Source organism: Mollisia scopiformis (genome assembly GCF_001500285.1).
Source record: "Mollisia scopiformis unplaced genomic scaffold LY89scaffold_49, whole genome shotgun sequence".
NCBI lineage: Eukaryota > Fungi > Ascomycota > Leotiomycetes > Helotiales > Mollisiaceae > Mollisia > Mollisia scopiformis.
In genome coordinates, this window is record NW_017263629.1 from 8,166 (window position 1) to 30,176 (window position 22,011).

General features: G+C 47.0%; 14 protein-coding genes across 14 annotated transcripts; 6 read left to right on the top strand and 8 right to left on the bottom strand.

The window, feature by feature from the left end:
* LY89DRAFT_415683 (uncharacterized protein) lies at window positions 1-316 on the bottom strand (the record flags this gene model as incomplete). The annotated part of the gene is made up of 1 exon (XM_018207369.1): window positions 1-316. A coding segment is annotated over one exon (166 nt), but the record flags the coding sequence as incomplete, so codon positions are not given.
* A 151-nt stretch (window positions 317-467) lies between these two features.
* Window positions 468-1,970, top strand: LY89DRAFT_790700 (uncharacterized protein; the record flags this gene model as incomplete). Its single annotated transcript, XM_018223401.1, has 3 exons — window positions 468-939; window positions 992-1,217; window positions 1,294-1,970. The coding sequence occupies 3 exons, from the start codon at window positions 468-470 to the stop codon at window positions 1,781-1,783; spliced, it is 1,188 nt and encodes a 395-aa protein (XP_018060539.1). The 3' UTR covers window positions 1,784-1,970.
* Window positions 1,971-3,486: 1,516 nt separating this feature from the next.
* LY89DRAFT_692647 (uncharacterized protein) lies at window positions 3,487-4,046 on the top strand. The gene has a single exon (XM_018216577.1). It carries the CDS (start codon window positions 3,546-3,548, stop codon window positions 3,726-3,728), a length of 183 nt encoding a protein of 60 aa, XP_018060540.1. The 5' UTR covers window positions 3,487-3,545; the 3' UTR covers window positions 3,729-4,046.
* Window positions 4,047-6,006: 1,960 nt separating this feature from the next.
* Window positions 6,007-6,369, bottom strand: LY89DRAFT_603715 (uncharacterized protein; the record flags this gene model as incomplete). The annotated part of the gene is made up of 1 exon (XM_018210322.1): window positions 6,007-6,369. A coding segment is annotated over one exon (363 nt), but the record flags the coding sequence as incomplete, so codon positions are not given.
* A 1,112-nt stretch (window positions 6,370-7,481) lies between these two features.
* On the bottom strand, window positions 7,482-8,110 carry LY89DRAFT_744053 (60S ribosome subunit biogenesis protein nip7; the record flags this gene model as incomplete). Its single annotated transcript, XM_018221016.1, has 2 exons — window positions 7,482-7,819; window positions 7,885-8,110. The coding sequence occupies 2 exons, from the start codon at window positions 8,108-8,110 to the stop codon at window positions 7,482-7,484; spliced, it is 564 nt and encodes a 187-aa protein (XP_018060542.1).
* A 295-nt stretch (window positions 8,111-8,405) lies between these two features.
* Window positions 8,406-9,960, top strand: LY89DRAFT_726713 (uncharacterized protein; the record flags this gene model as incomplete). The annotated part of the gene is made up of 2 exons (XM_018219073.1): window positions 8,406-8,445; window positions 8,495-9,960. The coding sequence occupies exon 2, from the start codon at window positions 8,590-8,592 to the stop codon at window positions 9,958-9,960; it is 1,371 nt and encodes a 456-aa protein (XP_018060543.1). The 5' UTR covers window positions 8,406-8,445; window positions 8,495-8,589.
* Window positions 9,961-11,485: 1,525 nt separating this feature from the next.
* LY89DRAFT_603709 (kinase) lies at window positions 11,486-12,338 on the top strand (the record flags this gene model as incomplete). Its single annotated transcript, XM_018210321.1, has 2 exons — window positions 11,486-11,676; window positions 11,729-12,338. The coding sequence occupies 2 exons, from the start codon at window positions 11,486-11,488 to the stop codon at window positions 12,336-12,338; spliced, it is 801 nt and encodes a 266-aa protein (XP_018060544.1).
* A 613-nt stretch (window positions 12,339-12,951) lies between these two features.
* LY89DRAFT_566771 (uncharacterized protein) lies at window positions 12,952-13,215 on the bottom strand (the record flags this gene model as incomplete). The annotated part of the gene is made up of 1 exon (XM_018208544.1): window positions 12,952-13,215. A coding segment is annotated over one exon (264 nt), but the record flags the coding sequence as incomplete, so codon positions are not given.
* A 260-nt stretch (window positions 13,216-13,475) lies between these two features.
* Window positions 13,476-14,407, bottom strand: LY89DRAFT_415754 (uncharacterized protein). Its single transcript, XM_018207370.1, has one exon. It carries the CDS (start codon window positions 14,057-14,059, stop codon window positions 13,661-13,663), a length of 399 nt encoding a protein of 132 aa, XP_018060546.1. The 5' UTR covers window positions 14,060-14,407; the 3' UTR covers window positions 13,476-13,660.
* Window positions 14,408-16,261: 1,854 nt separating this feature from the next.
* On the top strand, window positions 16,262-18,842 carry LY89DRAFT_712694 (uncharacterized protein; the record flags this gene model as incomplete). Its single annotated transcript, XM_018217997.1, has 8 exons — window positions 16,262-16,792; window positions 16,848-16,951; window positions 17,003-17,121; window positions 17,171-17,815; window positions 17,990-18,065; window positions 18,123-18,303; window positions 18,355-18,427; window positions 18,477-18,842. Exons 1-8 carry the CDS (start codon window positions 16,392-16,394, stop codon window positions 18,840-18,842), a joined length of 1,965 nt encoding a protein of 654 aa, XP_018060547.1. The 5' UTR covers window positions 16,262-16,391.
* Window positions 18,843-19,064: 222 nt separating this feature from the next.
* On the top strand, window positions 19,065-19,818 carry LY89DRAFT_790704 (uncharacterized protein). The gene is made up of 3 exons (XM_018223402.1): window positions 19,065-19,265; window positions 19,318-19,532; window positions 19,589-19,818. The coding sequence occupies exons 1-2, from the start codon at window positions 19,124-19,126 to the stop codon at window positions 19,521-19,523; spliced, it is 348 nt and encodes a 115-aa protein (XP_018060548.1). The 5' UTR covers window positions 19,065-19,123; the 3' UTR covers window positions 19,524-19,532; window positions 19,589-19,818.
* LY89DRAFT_790705 (uncharacterized protein) lies at window positions 19,729-20,424 on the bottom strand (the record flags this gene model as incomplete). The annotated part of the gene is made up of 2 exons (XM_018223403.1): window positions 19,729-20,046; window positions 20,098-20,424. The coding sequence occupies 2 exons, from the start codon at window positions 20,422-20,424 to the stop codon at window positions 19,870-19,872; spliced, it is 504 nt and encodes a 167-aa protein (XP_018060549.1). The 3' UTR covers window positions 19,729-19,869.
* A 192-nt stretch (window positions 20,425-20,616) lies between these two features.
* LY89DRAFT_692653 (uncharacterized protein) lies at window positions 20,617-21,576 on the bottom strand. The gene is made up of 2 exons (XM_018216578.1): window positions 20,892-21,576; window positions 20,617-20,831 (listed from the first exon to the last, which is right to left on the bottom strand). Exon 1 carries the CDS (start codon window positions 21,242-21,244, stop codon window positions 21,065-21,067), a length of 180 nt encoding a protein of 59 aa, XP_018060550.1. The 5' UTR covers window positions 21,245-21,576; the 3' UTR covers window positions 20,617-20,831; window positions 20,892-21,064.
* On the bottom strand, window positions 21,314-21,584 carry LY89DRAFT_415953 (uncharacterized protein). The gene has a single exon (XM_018207371.1). The coding sequence runs from the start codon at window positions 21,537-21,539 to the stop codon at window positions 21,345-21,347; it is 195 nt and encodes a 64-aa protein (XP_018060551.1). The 5' UTR covers window positions 21,540-21,584; the 3' UTR covers window positions 21,314-21,344.
* Between the last annotated feature and the right edge of the window lie 427 nt (window positions 21,585-22,011).

The following is a 22,011-nucleotide window of genomic DNA, read 5'->3' on the forward strand; positions in this document are numbered from 1 at the left end:
ATAAGAGTATAAGAGTGCCCACAATATCCAAAACCTTGTCCATCCTGCCCAAAGCCCTGATCTCAATCCCATTAAAGCTATTTGGAGCATTATAAAGCAAAGATTGAGGCGTAGGTTATTTGATTCTGAGGAGGATATAAAGATAGGTATTTAGGAGGAATGGGACAAAATTACCTTAAAGCAAATACGGGAGCGTATTGCTAATATGCCCAGAAGATGCGCAGAGGTTGGAAGGTGCGGTGGGAAGCCTATTAGGGGCAACAAATAGTAGATTGTAGAGTTACTATAATGTATTATTATTTTTGTTGTCTTCATGATTTTGGTGTTTTTGGTCCGTGCGTAGAGAGTAGTGTCAACCACTGTTGATTGCATGTGACTGCTTATGTACAAACGCGTGATCCCAAATAACAGGACATCGCCAGGCAAACTCCACTGAACCTCATCATTTTGGCTTCATCAACCTCATTATGGCACCCTCCGTTGAGGGCTTTCATCCAGAGAATATACCCAGCATTGTCACTGGTTTTCGGAATGATGGGACTTCGGCCTCTTTCTGTTTCGGCACGGCAGACCGTCCGCTCTCTGGCAAAGAGTGTGTCATTTATGCCGTTCAGTTTCCTGACGCCGCCACCTGGGCTGTGCGTGTACCTGTGCATGTAAGCCATCTACCGCCAGAGTCCATCACTAACTTCGTGGAGACGGAGGTGTCTATCTTGAAGCGTTTACAAACGAGCGAGTTCTCCAGGTCGCCGAGGTTGTTAGGTTACAATTCCGGGTTTGATAATCCCATTGAATTCCCGTACCTCGTGTTGAGTTGGTTCGAAGGGACACAACTAGAATGGTCAGATACCATCCCTCCACAGAGAGAAAGCCGAAATAAGATTATCCGTCAAATAGTAGACATAATATTGGAGTTGGCAGACTGTACAAAGGAATTGCGTAGGAATGGCGCCTCCTCTCTCTAATGCATCACGCTTACCCGTTTTAATAGGTACTGGAACCTCCGCCAGCAAATACCTGATTGAGATCATCGACCGTAAGATCGTTCGCGCCAGCAATGGCCAGATGCCTGAGTTACAACTTCGAGATTGCTTCATCCAGCGAGCACTGGTGTCACGAGTCGTTCATCCCGCTCTTGAAAACTCCCCGTTCTTGATCTCGCACGAAGACTTGGCCCCACAGAACATTATCGTCGACAGTGAATATAACATCAAAGGGTATATCTTTCTCGCCGTGCAAATTTGACGATTCCTATACATTGCAGCCGGCATAGGCTGACTGGTTTCTACATAGGATAATCGACTGGGGTTTTGCTAGACTTCTCCCTCTTCAATTTGCAGTCGGTTTCCCACGCTTTTTAGCCATCGAACCGGTTGAAATAGACGCTCCCACACCCCCGAACGTCGTTTCCTCTTCTTCTGCCTTTCTCCAACCATCTCCAGTCCTCCAAATCGACCGCCAGAATTTCATATCATATCTCTCATCCAGATCTCCTCTCGTGGAGCCCTCCACTCCATCCAGAGCGATCTCACTCGCGCAATCTATCAAGTTAGTCTTATCGGCTTCTGATGTTGATTGGCGACGTCTCCTATTCGAAGCAGCCAGTAGCAAGGGCCTTCACAGGTGGATGGCGAAGAGATCGTGGCTGCTCCATAGTACAGGAAGTAAATGGAGTACTTGTGGAAGTTCTTTGGTTGAAGAGGTGGACGGATTTTTAACGGGCAAGATAGGGCAGAAAAGCGGCCTAAGCTGGGAGATATTAGTAGATGCTATCAAAATCTAGACGATGAACTGTTGGTTAATGGAAAGAGTGCAAGTACGAAGCAAAGTTTCTGCAAGACAAGGTCATGGGCAAGTAGAACAGTAGGTAAATGCGCGGGGAGGCGATGACTGGGCATCAACATTGTTTGCAGGGCTTCGGGAAAGCTGTACGATACATGATGCCATCGAAGTAAATGAAAGCATGACTTATTCCTCATCGTTTCTTTTGTGGTGCTTCGCGCGTTGCTCATCCAACTTTGACCATGGGCTGTGCTTGCTCGCTGCTCGGCTCCCCTTGAATCTTGCAGGAGAAAGCAAGCTCAAATGAAACCACATTGCCAACACCCAACATGACAGTCTCCAACTACGGACCATCAAAACACTGAAAATCTCATGCCCTTCCTATAATTTTATAGCTAGCCTCACGTTTGCTTCCGGGGCCGGCCTCGCCGACTCTTCTGCTGCTGGCCACCCGTTAGATCGACTTTACTAACACCCGCTCGGATGGCATAGTAGTGTGCCTGGATCGTCCCTAGGATCCGGTGGGGAAAGGCGTCATGGATCCCTTCCCACGAGCAGCCATCTTCGTCCCTCATCTTGAGCACTGTCGCATCCTCTTTTGTTGTCTATTTAATATGCTTCCGTTTTTTCTTAGGCTGTAACGGTGCTTAACGTGTCTTGGAATGTGCGGCAGCCTTGTAATGGGTTGAAGCCTTTACTGGCGCCTCCTTACTAGAACAAATATCCCAATACTTTGGAATCAATCGGTAAATAAAGGTGTTGCGAGATCGATGGTAGTCTGAATACTTATGAAAAGATCATTCCCGAGCCTTAGAGCCTCACTATTATACTAATATCGCTATTAGCCTTGTGGCTGTTGTGGCATGTAAATCATGCAAGGTCGCCACGTACCATAATATTTGCGCTGTAATTTCACTTATGGTGGAGGATGGGTAATGTAATGGGGGAATGGTAAATGGATGGATGGGATGGAGATTGTAATGGGTGGAGGATGATGGTAGATGGTAGATGGGGGGTGGATGGATGATAAATTTGATTTATGGTGGTGGATGAGATGGCATGTGCAGTCATAGTAGACAATAGAAAAGCTTTCGGGCACCAATTTACTTGTCCACCACGTGATTCGTGAAGTCATCCAGGTTCTTGTCGATCCCCATAAAAGTGATGTCGGTCGGGAGCTTGGCAGCGGCAGCGGCAGCGGCACAGCATCTGTGGGGGGGGGGGAATGTGAATCTTGTTCCACCAATCAAATACATAAATCGGGGAGCAATTCAGGTTTATGTGCATAAAGCGGCATTAGAGTGGGATAGTGAAATCAAACCCTACCTTAAGATAAAAGTAAATCGGGGAGAATTCGGGGCAATATAGAGGGCGGTGTAACAAAAAAGATCTGTGCGCTCATAGTGTAGAAAAAATATAGTATTTTAAAATTAACAATAAATCACAACGCAACGACGCAAAAGATACAACGACACAACAACCAACCACCATAATGTCGTTGCAAGAGAAGCAAACGAAGTCTCCACGTGCTAGAGCCGAAGCGGGAGCCGATAATGATTTAAGCTTTAGTTCCGAGCCCGAATTCCTTGAAGAAAACAACAATAACAACGAACTCGAGCACTTTGAAAGCAACGACTAATTCGAGCATTATATAGGTAAGATCTAATTTGCGATCCGTCTACTACAACTATTAACTTCTAGTTTTAGCTCGTCTTTCAAACAATTCTTCTACCGACTTCGCTTTTGATACCACTCAAGACAACATGAACGCAAAGCAAGTGATGGACGCTTTCATGAAAGCTCTCCAAGAAGAGCGAAAGCAAGAACACGAAGAGCGAGGCCGATTGTTAAAGCAAGGACATGAAGAGCGAAAGGGATGGTTCTTCTTCATCGCTGCGCTGGTCTTCGGTTTACTCTTCCTTTTGGGCTGGGCATACCGTCATTGAACCTGTCAAGTACGCCGCCCATTCACGTTCTCAATTTCGAAAGCAGTATTAACAAGTCTATCCAGGTCCGTAAGTTCGTCCCTCGATCGTCCCTCGATCGTCCCTCGACACAACACTGCCGGTCTTTTCGATGGTAGTATCAAAGATCATATCGGGTGGTAGAAGTAAAGCAAAGCATGGTCTGGCGTTTGGAATTCTGAGTATCGATGGAGCATAGATCTCTTTCAGGAGTATTGCATTGGTGGCTAGCTAAGTGAATGGATAGATGCGGCATGTATAGTCGATTAATCAATTCAATCACTCAACCCTTGACCTACCACCTGATTCGTGAAGTTCATTTAGCATGAGAGTGATGTCATCGAGAGCAGCCGCAGCTTGGGGTCCGAATAAGCTCTAATTGGGCGAATAAATAAGTGGCAATATAAAAGGCGGTGTACAAAAAGATTAAAGAGTATGTGAGTTGATATAAAACCTAGTGACAACGCTAACCATTTCTAGAAAGGCTTCCACGTGACCATATTTTCTGTCTTCAGACGGCAGTCTGAGGGACATCCACTCTCAGCTCGACCGGATCACTAAGAAACTTTCAACAGCCATCACAGCACAACAGCCATCACAGCGCCGCCACAGCACAGCAGAGCAGCCATTACAGCACAGCAGCGATCGACTACTCCACACCAGTAGCGCACCTCTATCTCTCTATCGCTCGCTCCTCTCCCTTCTTCTTTCCTCTCCCACAGCCCAACAACCTTCCAGCCCTCCCCCTTCGCAATGCTTAGCCCACTCTTCCCACTCCTGCGCGCGCCTCGTCTTCGGCCTAGCTAGGCTTACTTGGTTAGCTGCGCTACAGCTGAGATTCATGCGTCGAGCAGGAATTCCCTCGATCGTCCCTCGGAAATTTCGATACTGCAGACCCTCTGCGACGCCAATGACCTCCTCAGATCTGCCTCGCATTGGCCGAGATACAAGCTCAGCTAGCTTGGAGCACTCTCGACCTGCCTCGTCGTCACACTATCACGAATCCTCATACTATAAACTCAGAGATTGAGATGCCGCGGGACTTGGCCTACACGTGTTGCAGCATAATAGACATTCATAGAATTGCCTCACGACGAGGCAGCCTGGCTTCTGCCTAGCCGCCGCCCCTCGTGGATGACGCGTTAGGAGCTTGGTGAGTTTCCCTGCTTGCTGTAGCACGTTTCGTATTTATCTTGAATGCGCGGATCTGGGCTGATTCGAGGCGGCAGGATCATGCCAGGCCTCTTCAGAGCCCTGCTTGAGCCTACTGAATATCTGCCGATTGGATTGTACTAGCACGTTTGGTAGCTGAGACGCTGGACAACGAGAATCCCTAGAATGTGCTAGTCTGCCTAGAGGCCCTTGGATGGGTGGATAGAGCCAATATTCGAAGTCATGCGACCCCCTCTCGCGCTAGCTGCCCGCATGCGAGCTGAGACGCAAACGACGAGAATACTTGTGATATGCAAGTCTGCCTGAAGCCTTCGGATGAGAGCGACAGCGATCCTGATCTCAGCAGCGACGATGACGCGTGTTCGAGTAAAAAGAAGCAGGGTTCCAGCACAAGGATGAATATACCATGGGAACCTATAGACGAGCAGCGTTTGCCGGCGTACAGGAAAGAAGACAAGTCTTGGGAATAGATCTTCAAGAAATTCCCAGGCAGGACTCAGGCCGCAGTACGCACGCGCTGGACCATGGCACAGCACAGAGTCAAATAAGCTTCCTCCCACACGTGGTTGAGGGAAGCGGCGTTCAAAGTGAGGAAGATTGGGGGATCAGATGCGTGGGCGAAACACTTGGAAAGAGAATAAAGAGTGATTTTGTAAGGAGACATGAGGCGCAAAGTGATCGCAGGAAATAATTGATGTACTGTATAATAAGGCATGGTTTCATTTCCATCCCAGGCATCGGTGCATTGTACAGCTTTCCCCAGGTACTCAGTAGCAGTTACCTCTGACTCCGCAACCGCCAACTGCTCAATAGGTATGCCAACCACTCCAGCAGGTAGAACTCTGACGTTCAAACTATATAGTATTCCCAAACCCTTTCGTGGCAAACGATACGCCTCAAAATGCTGACTTGTAATCGGCGAAGCCACTCACTGATGTAACTCTACAAGTCGACCCCTTTTCCTCGACTTTTTGAATTCGCTCCCCTCAATCCTCTGAGACAGGGAAGTATCGGGGGTAACGTCTCGCGAACCAACACGGTTTGATTGACTGTTAGCTTCCTCTAGAGAAGCGGCATCATAGCTTGTTTAGTCAAAGAGATGGTGGCTTTCTAACCCCTGTGAGAGTCCAGATTCCCCTGTCTCGGATACCTCAAAATCCAGATCGGGAGGCAAGTTATCGATAATTGAACAGATTCTTTTCAAGTGAGTTGGCATCCATATGTCGTAGATATTCTTGGTGAATTTGTATGCCGTCCATTTCTCTTTGCCGTCCAGTTCTGTGAAGTCAAATTTACGGATAGGATGGCGGTAGAAGGTAGTTTTGTTTCCATCGATCACAGGATAATGACCGTAGATTCTAACTGTTTCGTGATGATGTGAAATAGAGAAGGCGAGTATCTCACGGTGAAGCTCCTTTTCGCGTTTCACAAGTCTGAAAAGTTCGACAACATATAGTTCGATATCGGAATCTCGATATGAGGATTTTCCATTTCCGTCTTTGGACCTGAGTAGTCGCTGCTGTAGCCTGAGCCGAGGATGAGCAAACCCTGAGTCGTCTGGGCTCCTCGGCTACGACTGCCGCCGGTTAAAGTTGAAAGGAGCAAGACAAGGAGTTCTTTTGGGGCCGATAATGGACCCCCGTCAGGTACCCCCAACTTTACAGAAGTATATAATGGTAATAGGGTAGAGCATGACATGGGTAGTCAAATTATGGATAAGTATTAAAAAGTTAGTGAGCAGGGGATATATCTTGATCCCTCGGCTACAGTTGCATCTATCAACTAAAATCAGAACAAGATTCAAAGATTTTTTGGGTGGCCGTTTGTGGGTCCCTTAGTATTATTCAACATGACTAAAGCTGTTCACCTTCCTATCGCCTAAAACCCGGCGTGCTCTAATTTGTGGCACTATAATTTAGAGTACTACAACTTAGAGTGCTATAACCTAGCATACTAACACTTAGCGTACTACTACTTAGGATACCACAATTGTACCATTAATGAATGAGGTGAGTTAGGGTACCTTCTCCTACCTAAGCCTCGATTTAGCTTTCCGGAGTGTTTTATGAGTTTACGAAATCGTGTTTGGGTAGTTTGCAATTCGAGCGCGCATATTTTGGAATATGGATTTTTACTTAGTACTCTTGCGAAGAGGGCCTTGAAAGGAGGGTTTCTATTATTCTACAATTAGCTGTAGCGATTCTCGTTTTGCAATAAGCGGTGTGAGCTAGCTAATTTCGCAAATACAATACAAGTAAGCGAGCATCATCTGTCAAGATGCATTCCCTGTGCTGCTTGACCACTATAGAAAACATGCTTTTCATACCCATTGCCCCTATTTCAGAGCAGACCGATGAGCTCCACCTAGCCGGGAAGGTAAACCTAGCCCGCGTTGAGCTTCAATGGACACCTGGGATTATTCACGTTGAAGGCTCATCCCAAACAAGAGTAGATTTTGAAAGTAGTCTATGTAGGAGTAAGGACGTTGCATGTGGACCAGACACCAAGAAGACTTACTGCAGTTTTCTGGGCTAAGTTTCCGAATAGCTGTTTCTCCGAATCCTATGAAGCGAAGAGCTTATCTTCATCCCGCAGATATTCGCCCGCATCAGCCTGTCGGAAGCACACAACGGCCGTAGGATCTAGTTGTTTTGCCTGTGTAGAACTCCTTGCCGTAACTCCAAAACCGAGGGGAATATCATCCATACTGCAAAACACAACTTCTTGGTGTTCAAGACAACCTTCAGACCAACGACCAACGTGTGCCTTCACCACATGTCCGCCGTAAAGGAGAGGCATTACCCCGTTTGCACGAATCCATATTTTGTGTCGTGCATGTTCTGCAAGTAAAGGTAAAGCTGTTACGTGCAGACGTACTCTGCCTGTCTTGGTGAACTTCCCTAGGCGCCGCAACTTATTAGTCGCCTCGTCCAACATGTTACACGTTACAGAGCGGACAACATACCGAGACAAGTCCCAAGTGACAACAGCTTATCGCGGGCGATCGACGACGCTAGATTGGCGTGAGAGAGCAGTACATAGTAAATGCGGTCGCGGTGCAGCCGAAAGACGAAGCGGTCGGATTGAGGAGAATTATCGAGAGGCGCAATCAGATTCTTCAAAGACGGTCCCGCGAAGCTCGCAAGTTTCTTGAATAGGGTATGCGTCTCAATCTCTGTCAGGGGGCGCATATCGACTAGCCTGTCCTCGAATGGCGCAGGATGAATATGGAGACAGAGATGGGCGGGTAGGGAGATAGATAGGTAGGTGCAGGTGTGTGTAGTCTTGAGGTCGAGGGGGTCGAGGAGTCGAGAGTCGAGTATCGATAGTGGAGAGTGGAGAGTTGAGAATTTCCAGGTGTTCTTGGGTGCCAAACCTTATAGCTAGCGCGAGGGCTAGCCACTTAGGGAATGGCTCAAAAGGAGCACGTGGATTCGGGACGAAAAGACAGCTCTGACCGGATGAGATGCTAAATTCTTGCTTCATAATGGTGTCGTCGAAAATCCCCTGGCCCCCCTCCTAGGTCGTAAGCAATCTCCGCTCTCCCCTCTTTTCCTATGCTCATTTGTTCGAAGGTAGGAATTACTTCGAAGTATGCAAAGTATACGTACCCCCACCAAATCCCAATCCGAATCCGACTTTTCGATCAAAAATCGCCCTCGAGCGCGCGATGCGAAGCCGCACCTTCCGTTCCAAAAGTGCTCCAATTGCCGAAAGCGAGATCCTGTTGCTGGTCTCAAAATTTGCCAACCTTGTCGCGGCAAAAATCGAGACCGGTACAACCAACGGAAAAAAAATCGCGGCGCTGCTTGACCCCCAGCTGCACCCTAGGCCTCCCAAGCCAAGCCGGCGAGGCAGGCAGCTACCAGAAGGCGTGTGCTCGGGTTGCCGAAAGCGAGATGCTGCTCCTGGCCTCAAATCTTGCCAAGCGTGTAGAGATAGGAAGCGTCGTGAGTGGAGTCGAAGGGCAAAGCCCGCGCAGCTGCTGCTAGTTACAAGACCTGCAGTAGAAGCGAGTCCTCTTTGCCTAGGCTGCAACAAGCGGGATGCTGTTCCTGGCCTTACAATTTGCCAAACGTGTCGAGATAGACGGCGTTTCCGGGACAATCGAGCGCTCAAGCAAGGCAAATGCTCAGGTTGCAAAATTCGGGATCCGGTTCCGGGACTTAAATCTTGCCAAAAGTGTCGAGATATGAAGCGTCAACAGTATAGTCGAAGAGAAAAGCAGACGAAGCTATTAGAAGCTACAGAGCTTCTGGATAAGAGGCCCTTGAGCAAGTGCTCGAGTTGCAGGATCCGATATGCTGTCCCCAAGTTCAAATTGTGCCAATTATGTAAGAACAGATCAAACTTCCGAGCTAGACGACTAGTTCAACAAGGTAAATGCTCAAGTTGCAAAAGCCGATATCCCGTTCTCGGACTTAAAACATGCCAGAACTGTCGAGACAAAAGACGACGCCCAAAGAAGCAACGAGTCGAAGAAACCAAGCGCTCATTCAATGGGTTCGGGGGTTCTACTGATTCTGTGGTGATTTCAAACCCTAATGATACAAAGCATGCTCTTTATGAGGGGCCTCAAGTTCCAAAACTGCCCGTTTTGAAACCACCCCCGCGACTTGAGGTGGTAGGGAAAGGAAAACCCCCGAATTTCAGGGTCGCGAATTCTGCTGATGAGCCCTTGGTGCTTGAGCAACCTGTTGAGGCGATGAACTTGCAAAATGTCGACAGCAGAAGGTGCGGCAGCTGTTACAAGCATGATGTTCGCCCTGGTCGCTTGCAATGCGAAAGTTGTATACATTCTATGGAAGAGGTACTCGCGGAACGTAAAGCGCTAGGGCTATGCGCAGACTGCGATGATGTACCAGTTCCTGGCTCCAACCGATGTGAGATTCATCTTACAAGTATGCGAGAGCACAGTGCGAAAGCGCAAAAGTATGCGCGAGCGAGGGTTCTACAGCGGAGTCTCGACGGCAAGTGTACTTACTATGTGCGGGAAAAAAAGGCCTCTCATCAACAGAACCTACTGTCCCGATTGTTCTAGTCTTAGGACACAAACTAGGAATAAAGACAGGGAAAAGCGAAGACTCGAAGGCAATTGTCTAAAGTGTGGAAAGAATAGACCGCGACTTGGCAGCCCCCACTGCTCCACTTGTTATAATACCATGACACGGTCTAGAAGGAGCCGCATAGAGACTCGGAGAGGGAAGTACTACCGGTGTCGTGATTGCGACAACGGGAACGTACCCTTTGAGTCTCGATTACAGCATAAAGATATATGCATTCCGATTAGATGCCAGAATTGCAGTGGAAAATTTCCTTCAGAGAAGTTACAAGCCCATATCGCAGACTGCAGGTCAAAAGGCATTCGAGGCTACAACAAGTCGAACGTCGATGTCGAAGCTCAGAGGCGTTCAATAAGAATATTGCTCATGGCTGATACAACTTACCTAATATCTCCTGCTATATCGCGAATTACTGACTCTTGGTACAATAGGCCATTTACTACTATAGTAGCGGACTTCGAATATTCTAGTTCCGGCCTAACCTGGGAAGATTTTCTTCATCTAGGGGTGTTTGAAATTGCAATCGCAAATGCTCAGGGGGGTTGGATAGTCCTAGGGACTACAATAAACCACGGCATCTCGAAAAGGGAGCTATTCGAAAAGGGTAACCTCTTCCCTGCCAGTAGCAGATCGCAATGGGAAGGTGGTGTGACCAAACATTACGGTTTAATTGATGACACTCAGACGGATGGGCTTACATGGGAAGAAGTTGCTATCTTTATCGATAATTACGTTCAGGTTTGACGCCGACCCTTGCCTTCCGAACTTTGCTAAATCAACTTGACTAGGTACATGGCAAGATCGAAACCTTTCTAGATTGGGGAATCAACTCTTCAGACTACAAATGTCTTCGCCTAGGTATGATACAAGCAGAAAGGACGGATCTACTGCCACCTCAACCCAAATTGGAAGAGCGCCCATATAGCTAGTGGTGTTTATTAAGGCAACACCTGGGGCTGCAAAAGAAGCTCGATCTCCGCCTCAGTCTTCTTTTCATTGGTATATTTCCTCAAGGGCAACACCTTTTCGCTCACGCTCATGAAGCCAAAGCCGATGTCGAGATGACCATCCTCCTTATCAATGCCTACTTTACGATGGCTCGTGGCTTGGATCTGCCAGAGAGGATTACCAAGTACTTTCAGAGGGTAGATAGTAGAGGATAATTGCATTTTGCCTAACGCAAATAGAGGGGAACACTATTTAGGGATATATTGTGAAGGTATAGTAGTGATAGATTTCAGACCCCTGGCTGGGCGGAAATGGTCCTTTCGCGACCATAAGCCGTAAGAATAGGCATTGTGCATGGGCCGTTTTGGTGATACGCCGCGATTAGGGGTCCGCAGGTGGCTAGAGAATTGACCTCACTTGTTCTCGCCAACTACCTAGCTCCAAAAACCTGCGCCGTCTCGCGCTAATCCAGCATTTATACCTCGAAAGCTCTCTTCTTCAATACCCTCCACCAACCATCACATCCTCAGAGATCGAGCACTTGTACAACACAGAATGGAGTCTTTAACGTACCGCGGATCTACCTCCGACTTCTCTCGCTTTAAGTCCGGCATTATCATCAAGTCGCCTATGAAGGTTTGGGCAGGAAACCCCAATCGCAAGAAACTGGAGGAAGAAATGGAGGAAGCCATCTCTTTTGAACGACGGATTCTGGAAAAACTGGGTAGCCATCTCAGGATCGTTCCGTTTGTGCACCCTCCAACCTCACATGGCCGCAAAGCTAAGCGTTGTTAACAGATATCTGGGAGCTCATGCCCCTTCTAGGGGCATTCTGCTTACCGAAGCAAGCCATGGAAATCTGCAGGCATATATTGATTTCAACAACGCAGCAATTAACAATTCTTTGCGTTGGAAATGGTCTGTGCAAGCGGTCGAAGCCGTTGCATATGTGCACAGGCAGGGCGTGATACACTCGGACCTGCGACCCGAAAACTACCTGGTGCATGCCACGGGTGAGTTATCGCTAGACCTTTGGCTCTGCGACTTTGGTGGATCGAGATGTGACGAGCTGGGATTCAATGTCCACCACCTGCCTGACGAACCCTTTTTTGACCCCCGGATGCCGTGGGAGTCGACGCCAGCAACTGATATCTTCAGTCTAGGGTCCATCGTCTATACCACTCTGACAGGATACTGGCCATATAGGGAAGGCCCGCCCCCGGTGACTGTTGAGGACAAAAATGCCTATGAGACCCACGTGAACGAGATGTTTGCAGCCGGGATATTCCCAGACGTGTCCATGTTGAGAGGTGGGAAGGTGATCAAGGGATGCTGGGACCACCAGTACAAAACGGTCGAGGAGGTGCTGTGGGCTATTAAGTCGGAAATGGTAACGCTGGAGAAATAGCGTGCACAGGAGCGCACGGTATGCACGGATATCAGCATAATGTAGAGTCGTTTTCCTATCCCTTTACTATGGGTGTATATCACATTATTGCACGAAGACATGGTCGTAGAAAAATGAGCAAAAGTGATCATTATCGTGGGCCAATAATGAGTTGAACAGCTGTAGACTACCTAAATATGTGGATCGCTTCAATCGAAGCACTTGCTGGGATTGATGAAAACTTCGTCAGAAAGACTTCGACAAGATGAATGAGGGTCGAAGTGGAGGTGCTTCCGCTTCCGATTGGGCGAAGTCTCTTGAAGAACTGGCACACGCTTCAAAATCTCTGAACGCTCAAATCCACATTTCTGATCTCGGGATTCGTACATCACGATGCTCTACTCCGTAACCCACCAACTTCATAACCCCGCTCGTTTCCGCAGCTAAATCTTGTCCTATGGCTTGGACCAAATCCTTGCGTGCTTGCTCACCTGCCCATGACATGAGTAGCATGTGAAATATTCTAACCCCAACGTTATGAAAGTAAGGGCGGATGAGAGAGATGTTCAGCACAATGTGTGTTAACATTTGGACAACTATCATCCAAGGGACCTTTTCGTACAAGCCCTAATAAGATGTCAGCGTCGCTCTGTGCTTCGGCTTCGATGTTGGGTTCTGCGAGGTGATAATAAAGCATATGTGGCTCATTTTCCTTCAGTCGAAGGAAAACATCAGCTTCTCCTATAACCAATTTGCTGTATTCGAGGCCATTCTCAACCACACAAGCATACGTTTGCGTAAGAGCTGCTGCTATCAGCCACTCAAAGTGGTAGACAAACTTGTCCTCTAGATTAGTTAGTATTGTGATCCAATTAATAACATCCTCCGGAATATTTATAAACCCTTCATTAGCTCGCAAAAGTCTAGCCCGTAAATTGAAGACTGATAGCTTATGAGATGGTTTGTATTCCATAACTATACGCAAGCTCCGTGTGCCATCTGCCTCCTTGTATACACAAATCTGATCGACATTTCGCGGTTTTGGATTCGAGCTTGAGGCTTGTCCTTTACTTGAGATGCGGAGATCTTGCAGACTTTGCTGGACCTCTTCGTTGCTATTATTGAGGGTGTTGGCATGGTGTTCGAAAATAATGCCTTCGCCCAGATTAAACGTACTGTGAGCCTCTTCTATTCGTTGAAGGTGGGAGATAATGTGTATTGTCGGTCGCTCAACGGCTAGGCGCTGATATGCCTCCAAATCCCTCTCGCTTGACAATGGTCTGTCGCAGAGGTCCTGCCCAAGCTCAGTGAGATACTGGGTGGAGCTAAAAAGTGCTGCGTCTCTAAGGCTTCAACAGGGTCGGGCAGGGCTTGTTCTTGGGGCTGGTAATGGAACCCTGTGTACTAAGGCTCTTGTCTGTCTGGATACGAAGTGATTTCGAGAGAAGTGTATGGCAGGCACGTATGTATTCTTCGAATGTTGTGGGTTTTGTCTTCTTTCCCTCGATCTGAGCGCGAGACTCGGCTTCTTGTCGATTTCTTCGTTCCAGTTTTGCCCTCTCGTCGGCCTGTTCTGCCTGCTCGTCTGCTTCTCGTCGATTTCGCCGCTCTTCCTGAAGCAACTGCTCCAGACGCGCAAAATCCGAGTCCTGTCGTGACGACATTTCGTGAATGTGAGCTTGTTGTCGAATTGAAAGTATGGATTGGGTGGCTGTCATCAATTTGGCTGGGCCACCACTCATTATTGTCTAGGCAACGGTCCGGGCGCTCCATATCATTCCCGATTCTTCCAGCTAAAAACATGGCGACATCGTAGAAGGCGTTTAGGATGGACACCGTTAGCTTGTTTGAGGGTACTTGGAGGATTTAATTTGACGCAAAGATATGTATGAATCTCAAATAGTTAAATTTCTGGAACTTTTTGCGACCGAATCTTGGTGCAAAGGCTGCACTTTCAGCCCGAAGACATTCCTAAAAGGCATTGCAGCCTAACTGCACAGGGTCTGTTCGGTCAGTATCGGATTGCTGAGCAAATCACATGGACATCGAGCCCCACCACTTGCAGAGGCCCGCAAACCACAATTTCTCCCTGCAATGGAGTAACCTCATCGACCGCTCAAATTTCAAAGAAGAAATCAGATACCATCCAAGGCTGTTTCTTGAGCGTTAACGATGACTCAGTTGTTCTACCCGACCAGCTCCTGGGAGTGAGACTTAGGCATTGTAAGTTAGGCTGGGTCCTGACTCATGTTGAAATTCGTGTGTTGAAGACCGCTTCCATCCCGATCATGTCTCACCGGTAGAGGTATCTCAACCGTTTGTGAAAAGTGAGGTGCGGTCTGATATCGTGGCGCACTTCCGTGGGATTGTATTGATTCCAACAGTGACGAAGCGCTCGCTGCGGGAAGAGGTAGCGTTTGGCTATTGTGGGGGATAGGCGGTAGAGGTGACAGAGAGGCACTATAGCACCATGTTTTTCTAAACCGTTGTCTCTTGCGACGTGCTCCTGGTTTTTCCTTGGCAGGAGCATGGCGATTCAGATATGGTGTTTCTTCATCATCACGAACTGAATTAATCAATAAAAGAACTATGCTGGAAAGAGAAGAGGTTATACTTGGAGATTTGATGCGAGTACGGATCCATGTTGGGACATGGTCGTTGATTCTAATCTTCTTGACCTCCTCTATCAGGATTATTTGCCATTCTTTTGGCAACGCCTCTATCTGTGCAAATACCCAGTTATTGTCACCCTTTGTAGCCAAGTAGAGTGCGACGACTGCATGGATATCTCCATAGCGATAAAAGTCGATGGTGATATAGTCGGATTTGTCGCACTGTCCGTTGACGCAGGCTCGGATGACGTCCTCGATGTTCCCCTTTGGAAGCCAGTTCTTCTTGGTCGATTCCAGAGCATTGTAGAAGTGTACTCTAAGTTGCTGCAAACTAATTTCGTTCTCAAGACTCTCGATAGGAGGGAAGAAATGTGGCTGATTTTGGGGTTTCTCTGCATCGCGGATGGCTTGTCGCAGAACCTCCAGATATCGTTTCAAAGACTCACCATAGCAAACCTTGTAATCAGCATCCGATGGCGACTCCAACTGAATCACAGCTGCCATAATTCAATGTTGCGACTTGGATAGGCGTGAAAGAAGGATTTCTAGTGTGTTGGTGCTCGTAAGAATAATGGAAGTTCGCAAGAATAGTTCACGCCTCTCAAGAGCAATTACACTTCCGCTTCCCGCAACACACTGCACATCGGCTTCTTGCCAACACATCATGTTGGAAACGGGAGCCATCGATTCCCTAAGGCAAGAGTCAACTTACTTTGATTTCTCTTTCCCGGATTGGTCACGTCTCTCGACATCAAGGGAGCACTACTATCCATGTATCGTATTGTATACGCACGATGAGCCCATGCACCCATAAAGCAGCCCCCCGTATTATCTGCACACTAAATCGAATGAAGCCATATTGATTGTTCTTTTGCATACAAGCTTCGATGCTCTACCATCATTGCTTTAACCCAATGGGTAGCTCTCAAGGGTGCATCAATCGTGGACCGTCAGCTACCTTGGGGATGAAGATGTTGCATACGAGTTTTAATGCTTTACAGCATTGCCTTAACTAATTGGAGGCACCAACAATGGGGAGGATACCACACGGAGATGTTCCGTCTTTGGGAACCGCAAAGTTGATACGCCATAAACTCTATCAATGCTCCACATCAATGTCTCGCCTCCCCCACATTGCTCCATGAGGAATTCACAAGCCAGCTTGGTCATTCAAGGAGTCAACACATCATCCTGTGACCGTAGACCGCCGGTTCATCCAAGGGACAACGGAATCGGCTTTCTTCATCAACTGTCCCGCGTTGGCCACGCAAGAATGGAACTCCGTTGCGAACAATGATACGAAAACCAATGAATGTATAAGGGCAAAGATCCCCTCTGAAGTTTTGATCATAACCATCTATGCTCTAGCATCCAGCTTTTCAAGCATCTTCTCGAACCTTTTCACTCTGTATATCTTGTCTATCTCGTACATAAACGCCGATTGTCATCTTTCACGTTAACAATGCCTCCAGCAGATACGGTTCAGACTGGCTCCTCACTGGCCCTATCACAACCAAACACGCCACCGAGCAGCCCGAATCCATCATCGTCAGAGCATATCGTCACATTGAACAATGCCCAGCAGTTCATTGATATGGTCAAAGCTGTTGTTGCCATGCAGATTGCTTTGCCTCCTGTTCCGAAGTGCGCTTGCTCTCACACGCCAGACACGCCAACCCTTCAAGGATTCACCCAGCCTCTTACGGTCGAGGATCTCGAGCAGTCCATTGCGAAGACCATTGAAGCAAAACTGTCGACCTCGGCTGGGAAATCCGAGGATCCCAAACCTGTCCCTGCAGGCGCTCAGCTAGAGGATGTGGCAGCCAAAGCTTCGAGACTAGAATTCAAGACGGTCGATGAACTGTACGTCTCCAACGGTGTGCAAGTCCCAGTCAGCTAACAAGCTACTCCCAACTAGTTGGGACGGGAAAGCCCATACGTATGCGATTGTGGAATCTCTGAAACCAGTAGGCCAGGTAACTGGACTAGACCAATACGTTTTTGTAGTTCGTCGCCGAGTCGGTCAGTATATCAATACTCTCCCATCTTCCTTTGCTAACTGTAAATCTCTAGATAGGAAGACCAAGGTGACGACTTGCTATGTCGACGTCAAATCAGAGTTTCTGCGAGATATTTTAAGAGATGTCTTAAAGGACATTAAGGGGATTAGCTTGAACGAAAGCAAGCTTTCTGTAAGCTATGCCCCCGCAGTGTTGAGATCAACTACTCACTTAAGACAAGATCGAGCAGAACTTGCTCTACACCACCCTTCCCAAGCTCGAGCTGTGTCAGAGCTGGAATGAAATCGCTCCTCTCGATCAAGAGAGAACATCGCATCTCGGGTTGCTTATAGACTACCTGAAAAGCGCATATACAGACACAACCCAGAGTATGCTGTCGCTACTGCTTACCGGCTACATCACGTACGACCTGCTCTGGGCCCTCTTCAAGCCGAATGACTTGGTGTATACTACTTGCTCTGGAACACACAAGCCTCGATGTGTTAGATACAACTTTGGCGAGGAGAAGAGAACCAAGGCGGGCACTAAATACTGGAGTCTCGACTGTAGTTATTTGGATTTCAATGGCGAAGACCTTTGCTTGCTCCCGATCGAAGTGAAGATCGCCAATTTCCGTGGGGCAAAGTGCGTCACCGCCCTAGCGGCTTTCCCGCTCCAATATCATGCGGAGGCCGCAAGGGTTCGAGCCGAGCTCCTTGGATGCGGGCGGAAATTCATGTCCCTGAGGGGCTCTCACCATCGTTATTGCAATGGCAATGCCTTTTACGTGCGTGATGGACAGCAGGTAGAAGTACGTATCGACAGTCGGATCATGGTTGACGCCGCCTACTTCTGGAAGATGAATCCAAACCATTTCAGGCAAACGGTCATTGATCTAGATCACGAACTTGACATTTCGAGTTTTCTTAAACTGTTTCGGGATATATACTCTAGCGAGGCCTCCAGTGAAACATCTTTCGACGATGCCTCGAGTACAACATCTTTTGACCTGGCAAGTGAAACATCCCCTGACCAACCCGAAGGCAGCGTTATGGAGTAGGCCGAAATGACAGACAAATACCTCCTTATTTGCTGTCCCATAGTGCCTGGGTTCAGCCTCAAAGACAAGCTGTGGGGTAAGATCCTTCTCTCTTAGTAGTGTAAGACGGTTAGGCTAATCCTCTTGTGCACAGTTGAATTTGCAGTAATTGATATCGAGGAAATTAAATGGTCTTTAATGCTTTTCGACTGCCTAGCTTTACCCGATGAGCAAAAAGAGGCTATTATGGCCGTGACAGAGACGAGTCGTGATCCGGATTCCGAATTTGATGACATCGTTGTTGGGAAGGGGCGTGGCATCATTGTTCTTTTGTAGTACGACGCTTTGACCGTTATTTTTTAATAACTATTGACGTGTGATTCAAGTGGCAAGCCTGGGTTGGGAAAGACCTTGACAGTGGAGGCGATAGCAGAACATCGCCAAAAGCCAATGTACTCGGTATGAGAACATGTATTTTGACAGAGCACACCTCTTTTAACCTTTTTAGATATTTGCTGGAAACCTGCCTATCGATGCAAGTCGGCTTGAGAGCCAGCTCTTCAAAATCTATCACATTGCGAAACATTGGGATGCAATCCTACTCCTAGATGAAGCAGATGTGTTTCTCGAGGAACGTGCACCCAAGGATATATACCGCAATAGCGTCGTCTCGGTGTTCCTCCGCACGATGGAATATTGTCAAGGGATTATGCTCCTAACAACAAACCGTGTGACTGACTTCGATCCAGCAGCTCTTTCCAGAATTCATCTAAAGGTGAAATATAACGACCTGAAGAATAATGCGAAGAGCGAGGTATGGAGGAATTTCCTCGCTCGGAAGTGTACCTCCTATGGAGCTGATAGAATAGAGTGAAAATTGGCAGAAGCATGCATTTTATTGGGTTAGCCCCTGGTCTCATAGAATGTACTAGAACCACCCTAACCCTTAAGGGACTTCTTTACTTTAAGACAAAGGTAAATCGGGGAGAATTCGGGGCAATATGGAGGGCGGTGTAACAAAAAAGATCTGTGCGCTTATAACGCAAAAAAAATATAATATAAGTTTTTTTTTTAAATTATCTTTTGTGGTTTTAAAATAACAATAAATCACAACGCAACGACGCAAAGGATACAACAACACAACAACCAACCATCATGATGTCGTCGCAAGAGAAGCAAACGAAGTCTCCACGTGCTAGAGCCGAAGCAAGAGCCGAGGCGAAGGCCGATAATGATTTAAGCTTTGGTTCCGAGCCCGAATTCCTTAAAAATAACAACGAATTCGAGCACCACGCAGGTAAGATTTGATTTGCGATCCATCTACTACAACTATTAACTTCTAGTCTTAGCTTGTCTTCTAAACAATCCTCTTACCGACCCCGCTTTCGACGACAATACCGAAAACGAAGACGAAATGAACGCAAAGCAAGTGATGGACGCTTTCATGGAAGCTCAAAAGAGATGGTTCTTCTTCATCGTTGCGCTGGTCTTCGGTTTACTCTTCCTCCTCGCTGCGCTAGTTCTGGGCTGGGGACATGCTAGATACCGCTATTAAACCTGTCAAGTACGCCGCCCATTCACGTTCTCAATTTCGAAAGTAGTATTAACAAGTCTATCCAGGTTCGTCACTTCGTCCCTCGACACAGCACTACCGGTCCTTTCGATGGTAGTATCAAAGATAATATCGGGTGGTAACAAGGTGGTAACAAGACAAGGCAAAGCATGGTCTGGCGTTTGGAATTCTGAGTATCGATGGCATTAGTGGGCTAGCTAGGTGAATGGATAGATGCGGCATATGCAATACACAGACCAGTGCGCCCATAGTCCCAAAAGCAGCCCCAGACCATAACTTTCATGTTCTTATAGCAGTCATATATCTGAATCATCTCCTTGTCCCACCTCTAGTTGGTTATACAAAACACCCATTCGGTCTGTTTACCCCGCCCCCGCTCCACAAAACACTCATCACTCCACATGTACGTACCCCATTCCTCTGCATTCCTATGCCTATTCTTCAAGCACCATACAAGCCTCTCAGCCGCATTCACCTCTGTGAGCTCCGGTCTCCTCCTAGCTCTCTAATTAGTGATGCCATGTTTGGTGAGGATGGACTTGATGGTGGTACGCTTGAATGCTAGGCCTAGGGCTAGAATGAGCTGTGAATAGCTATCCTTAGGGTGTAACCGGACGTGGCGTATCAGCCTTCGTTCGTCAGCTTCTGTATAACATAATGGCGGGCCGGATCTAGGGAGTGACTCTCCTTCATGGCGCAATGCCTCTATATCAAAGGTGCTCCTGAGGGCGCCGCGGGAGCATTTCATGCGCTTTTGAATCTGGCAGAATTTCAGGCCCCCATTGAGCATGCCAATAGCTTTACCACGTTGATATGGACTAAGCTCTTGGTTCTTCAGCCGATTGCCAGATATCCTAGCTAATGGAGGGCGTTGAGGTGGCATTTTAATATATTTAAAAGAGGGTGCTTGAACGCGTAACGCGCTTTTTTACGCGTTCTCGCTTAATTGGCTCAGACTTAGCGGCACTGACTGTACGGCTGCTCCCGACGACATCACTCTATGGGATCGACAAGAACCTGGATGACTTCACGAATCAAGTGGTGGGTTTGAGTGATTGAATTGAGACTGGATTGACGACTGATTGCATATGCCGCATCCATCTATCCATTCACCTAGCTAGCCCACTAATGCCATCGATACTCAAAATTCCAAACGCCAGACCATGCTTTTGCCTTGCCTTATTACCACCTTGTTACCACCCGATATGATCTTTGATACTGCCATCGAAAAGACCGGCAGTGTTGTGTCGAGGGACGATTGAGGGACGATCGAGGGACGAAGTGACGGACCTGGATAGACTTGTTAATACTGCTTTCGAAATTGAGAACGTGAATGAATGGGCGGCGTACTTGACAAGAACAAAGCCCGGGAGAAGATCAAAGCCCAAGAAAAAAACAAAGCCTAGCGTAACGAAGAAGAATTGGCGTCGCTTTTGCTATCGTCTTTGCTTAATCTTTTTTTTAAGAGCCTTGTTTTTTTTTTGGAGAGCCTTGATCTTTTTATGGACAGCCTTGTTTTCTTTTTAGAGAGCCTTGATCATTTCGTGGAGATGCTCTCGCTCTTTGCGTGCTTGCTTTCGATCTTCGCGTGCTTGCTTTCGATCTTTGCGTGCTTGTTGTTGATCATTGCGTGCTTGCTCTCGATTATTGTATCCTCGCTCTTGCTCTGCTTCGAGCTTCTTGAATATCTCGTCAGCGCGCATTTCGTTTTTAATACTCTCGAAAGCGAAGTTGGTAGATAGATTGTTTGGAGGACGAGCTAAGACTAGAAGTTAATAGTTGTAGTAGTAGACGGATCGCAAATCAAATCTTATTTGTATGATGCTCGAATTGGTCGTTGCGGGTCTCAAGATGTTCGAATTGATCGTTGTAGTTCTCAAAGTGCTCGAGTTCGTTGTTTTCTTTAAGAAATTCTGGCTCGGAACTAAAGCTTAAATCATCGGCTCCCGCTCCCGCTTCGGCTTTAGCACGTGGAGACTTCTTTTGCGACGACATCATAATAGTTGGTTATTGTATCCTTTGCGTTGTTGCGTTGTGATTTATTGTTAAAACTACAAAAAATAATTTAAAGAAAAAACTTATATTATATTGTTTTTTGCGCTATAAGCGCACGGAGCTTTTTTGTTACACCGCCCTCTATATTGCCCCGAAATCTCACCGATTAGTGAAATAAGATCCATATTTTTTTTCCCCCACAAATGCTGTGCCGCTGCTACTGCCGCTGCCGCTGCCGCTGCTAAGCTTCTGCACGGCTGCCAAGCAACTGCACGGCTGCTATGTTGAATAATCACTTATTGTGTAGTTATTATAGACTATTATAGTTGAGCATATATTAAAAAATAGAAAAATTATTATTTTTAATTAATATAATATTAGTTTAAAAATATAATTTAATATATAATGCAATAATTTATTAATTAATAATATTTATTATTAATTAATAAATTTAAATATTATATATAATATAAAA

Bases quoted from the DNA above. Each gene is read 5' to 3' on its own strand.
- LY89DRAFT_415754 (XM_018207370.1), bottom strand. From the start codon at position 14,059: ATGAGTGGTGGCCCAGCCAAATTGATGACAGCCACCCAATCCATACTT.
- LY89DRAFT_692647 (XM_018216577.1), top strand. From the start codon at position 3,546: ATGAACGCAAAGCAAGTGATGGACGCTTTCATGAAAGCTCTCCAAGAA.
- LY89DRAFT_692653 (XM_018216578.1), bottom strand. From the start codon at position 21,244: ATGCGCGCTGACGAGATATTCAAGAAGCTCGAAGCAGAGCAAGAGCGA.
- LY89DRAFT_790704 (XM_018223402.1), top strand. From the start codon at position 19,124: ATGATGTCGTCGCAAGAGAAGCAAACGAAGTCTCCACGTGCTAGAGCC. The intron at 19,266-19,317 runs GTAAGATTTGAT...TTCTAGTCTTAG, and splicing joins CGAATTCGAGCACCACGCAG to CTTGTCTTCTAAACAATCCT.
- LY89DRAFT_415953 (XM_018207371.1), bottom strand. From the start codon at position 21,539: ATGATGTCGTCGCAAAAGAAGTCTCCACGTGCTAAAGCCGAAGCGGGA.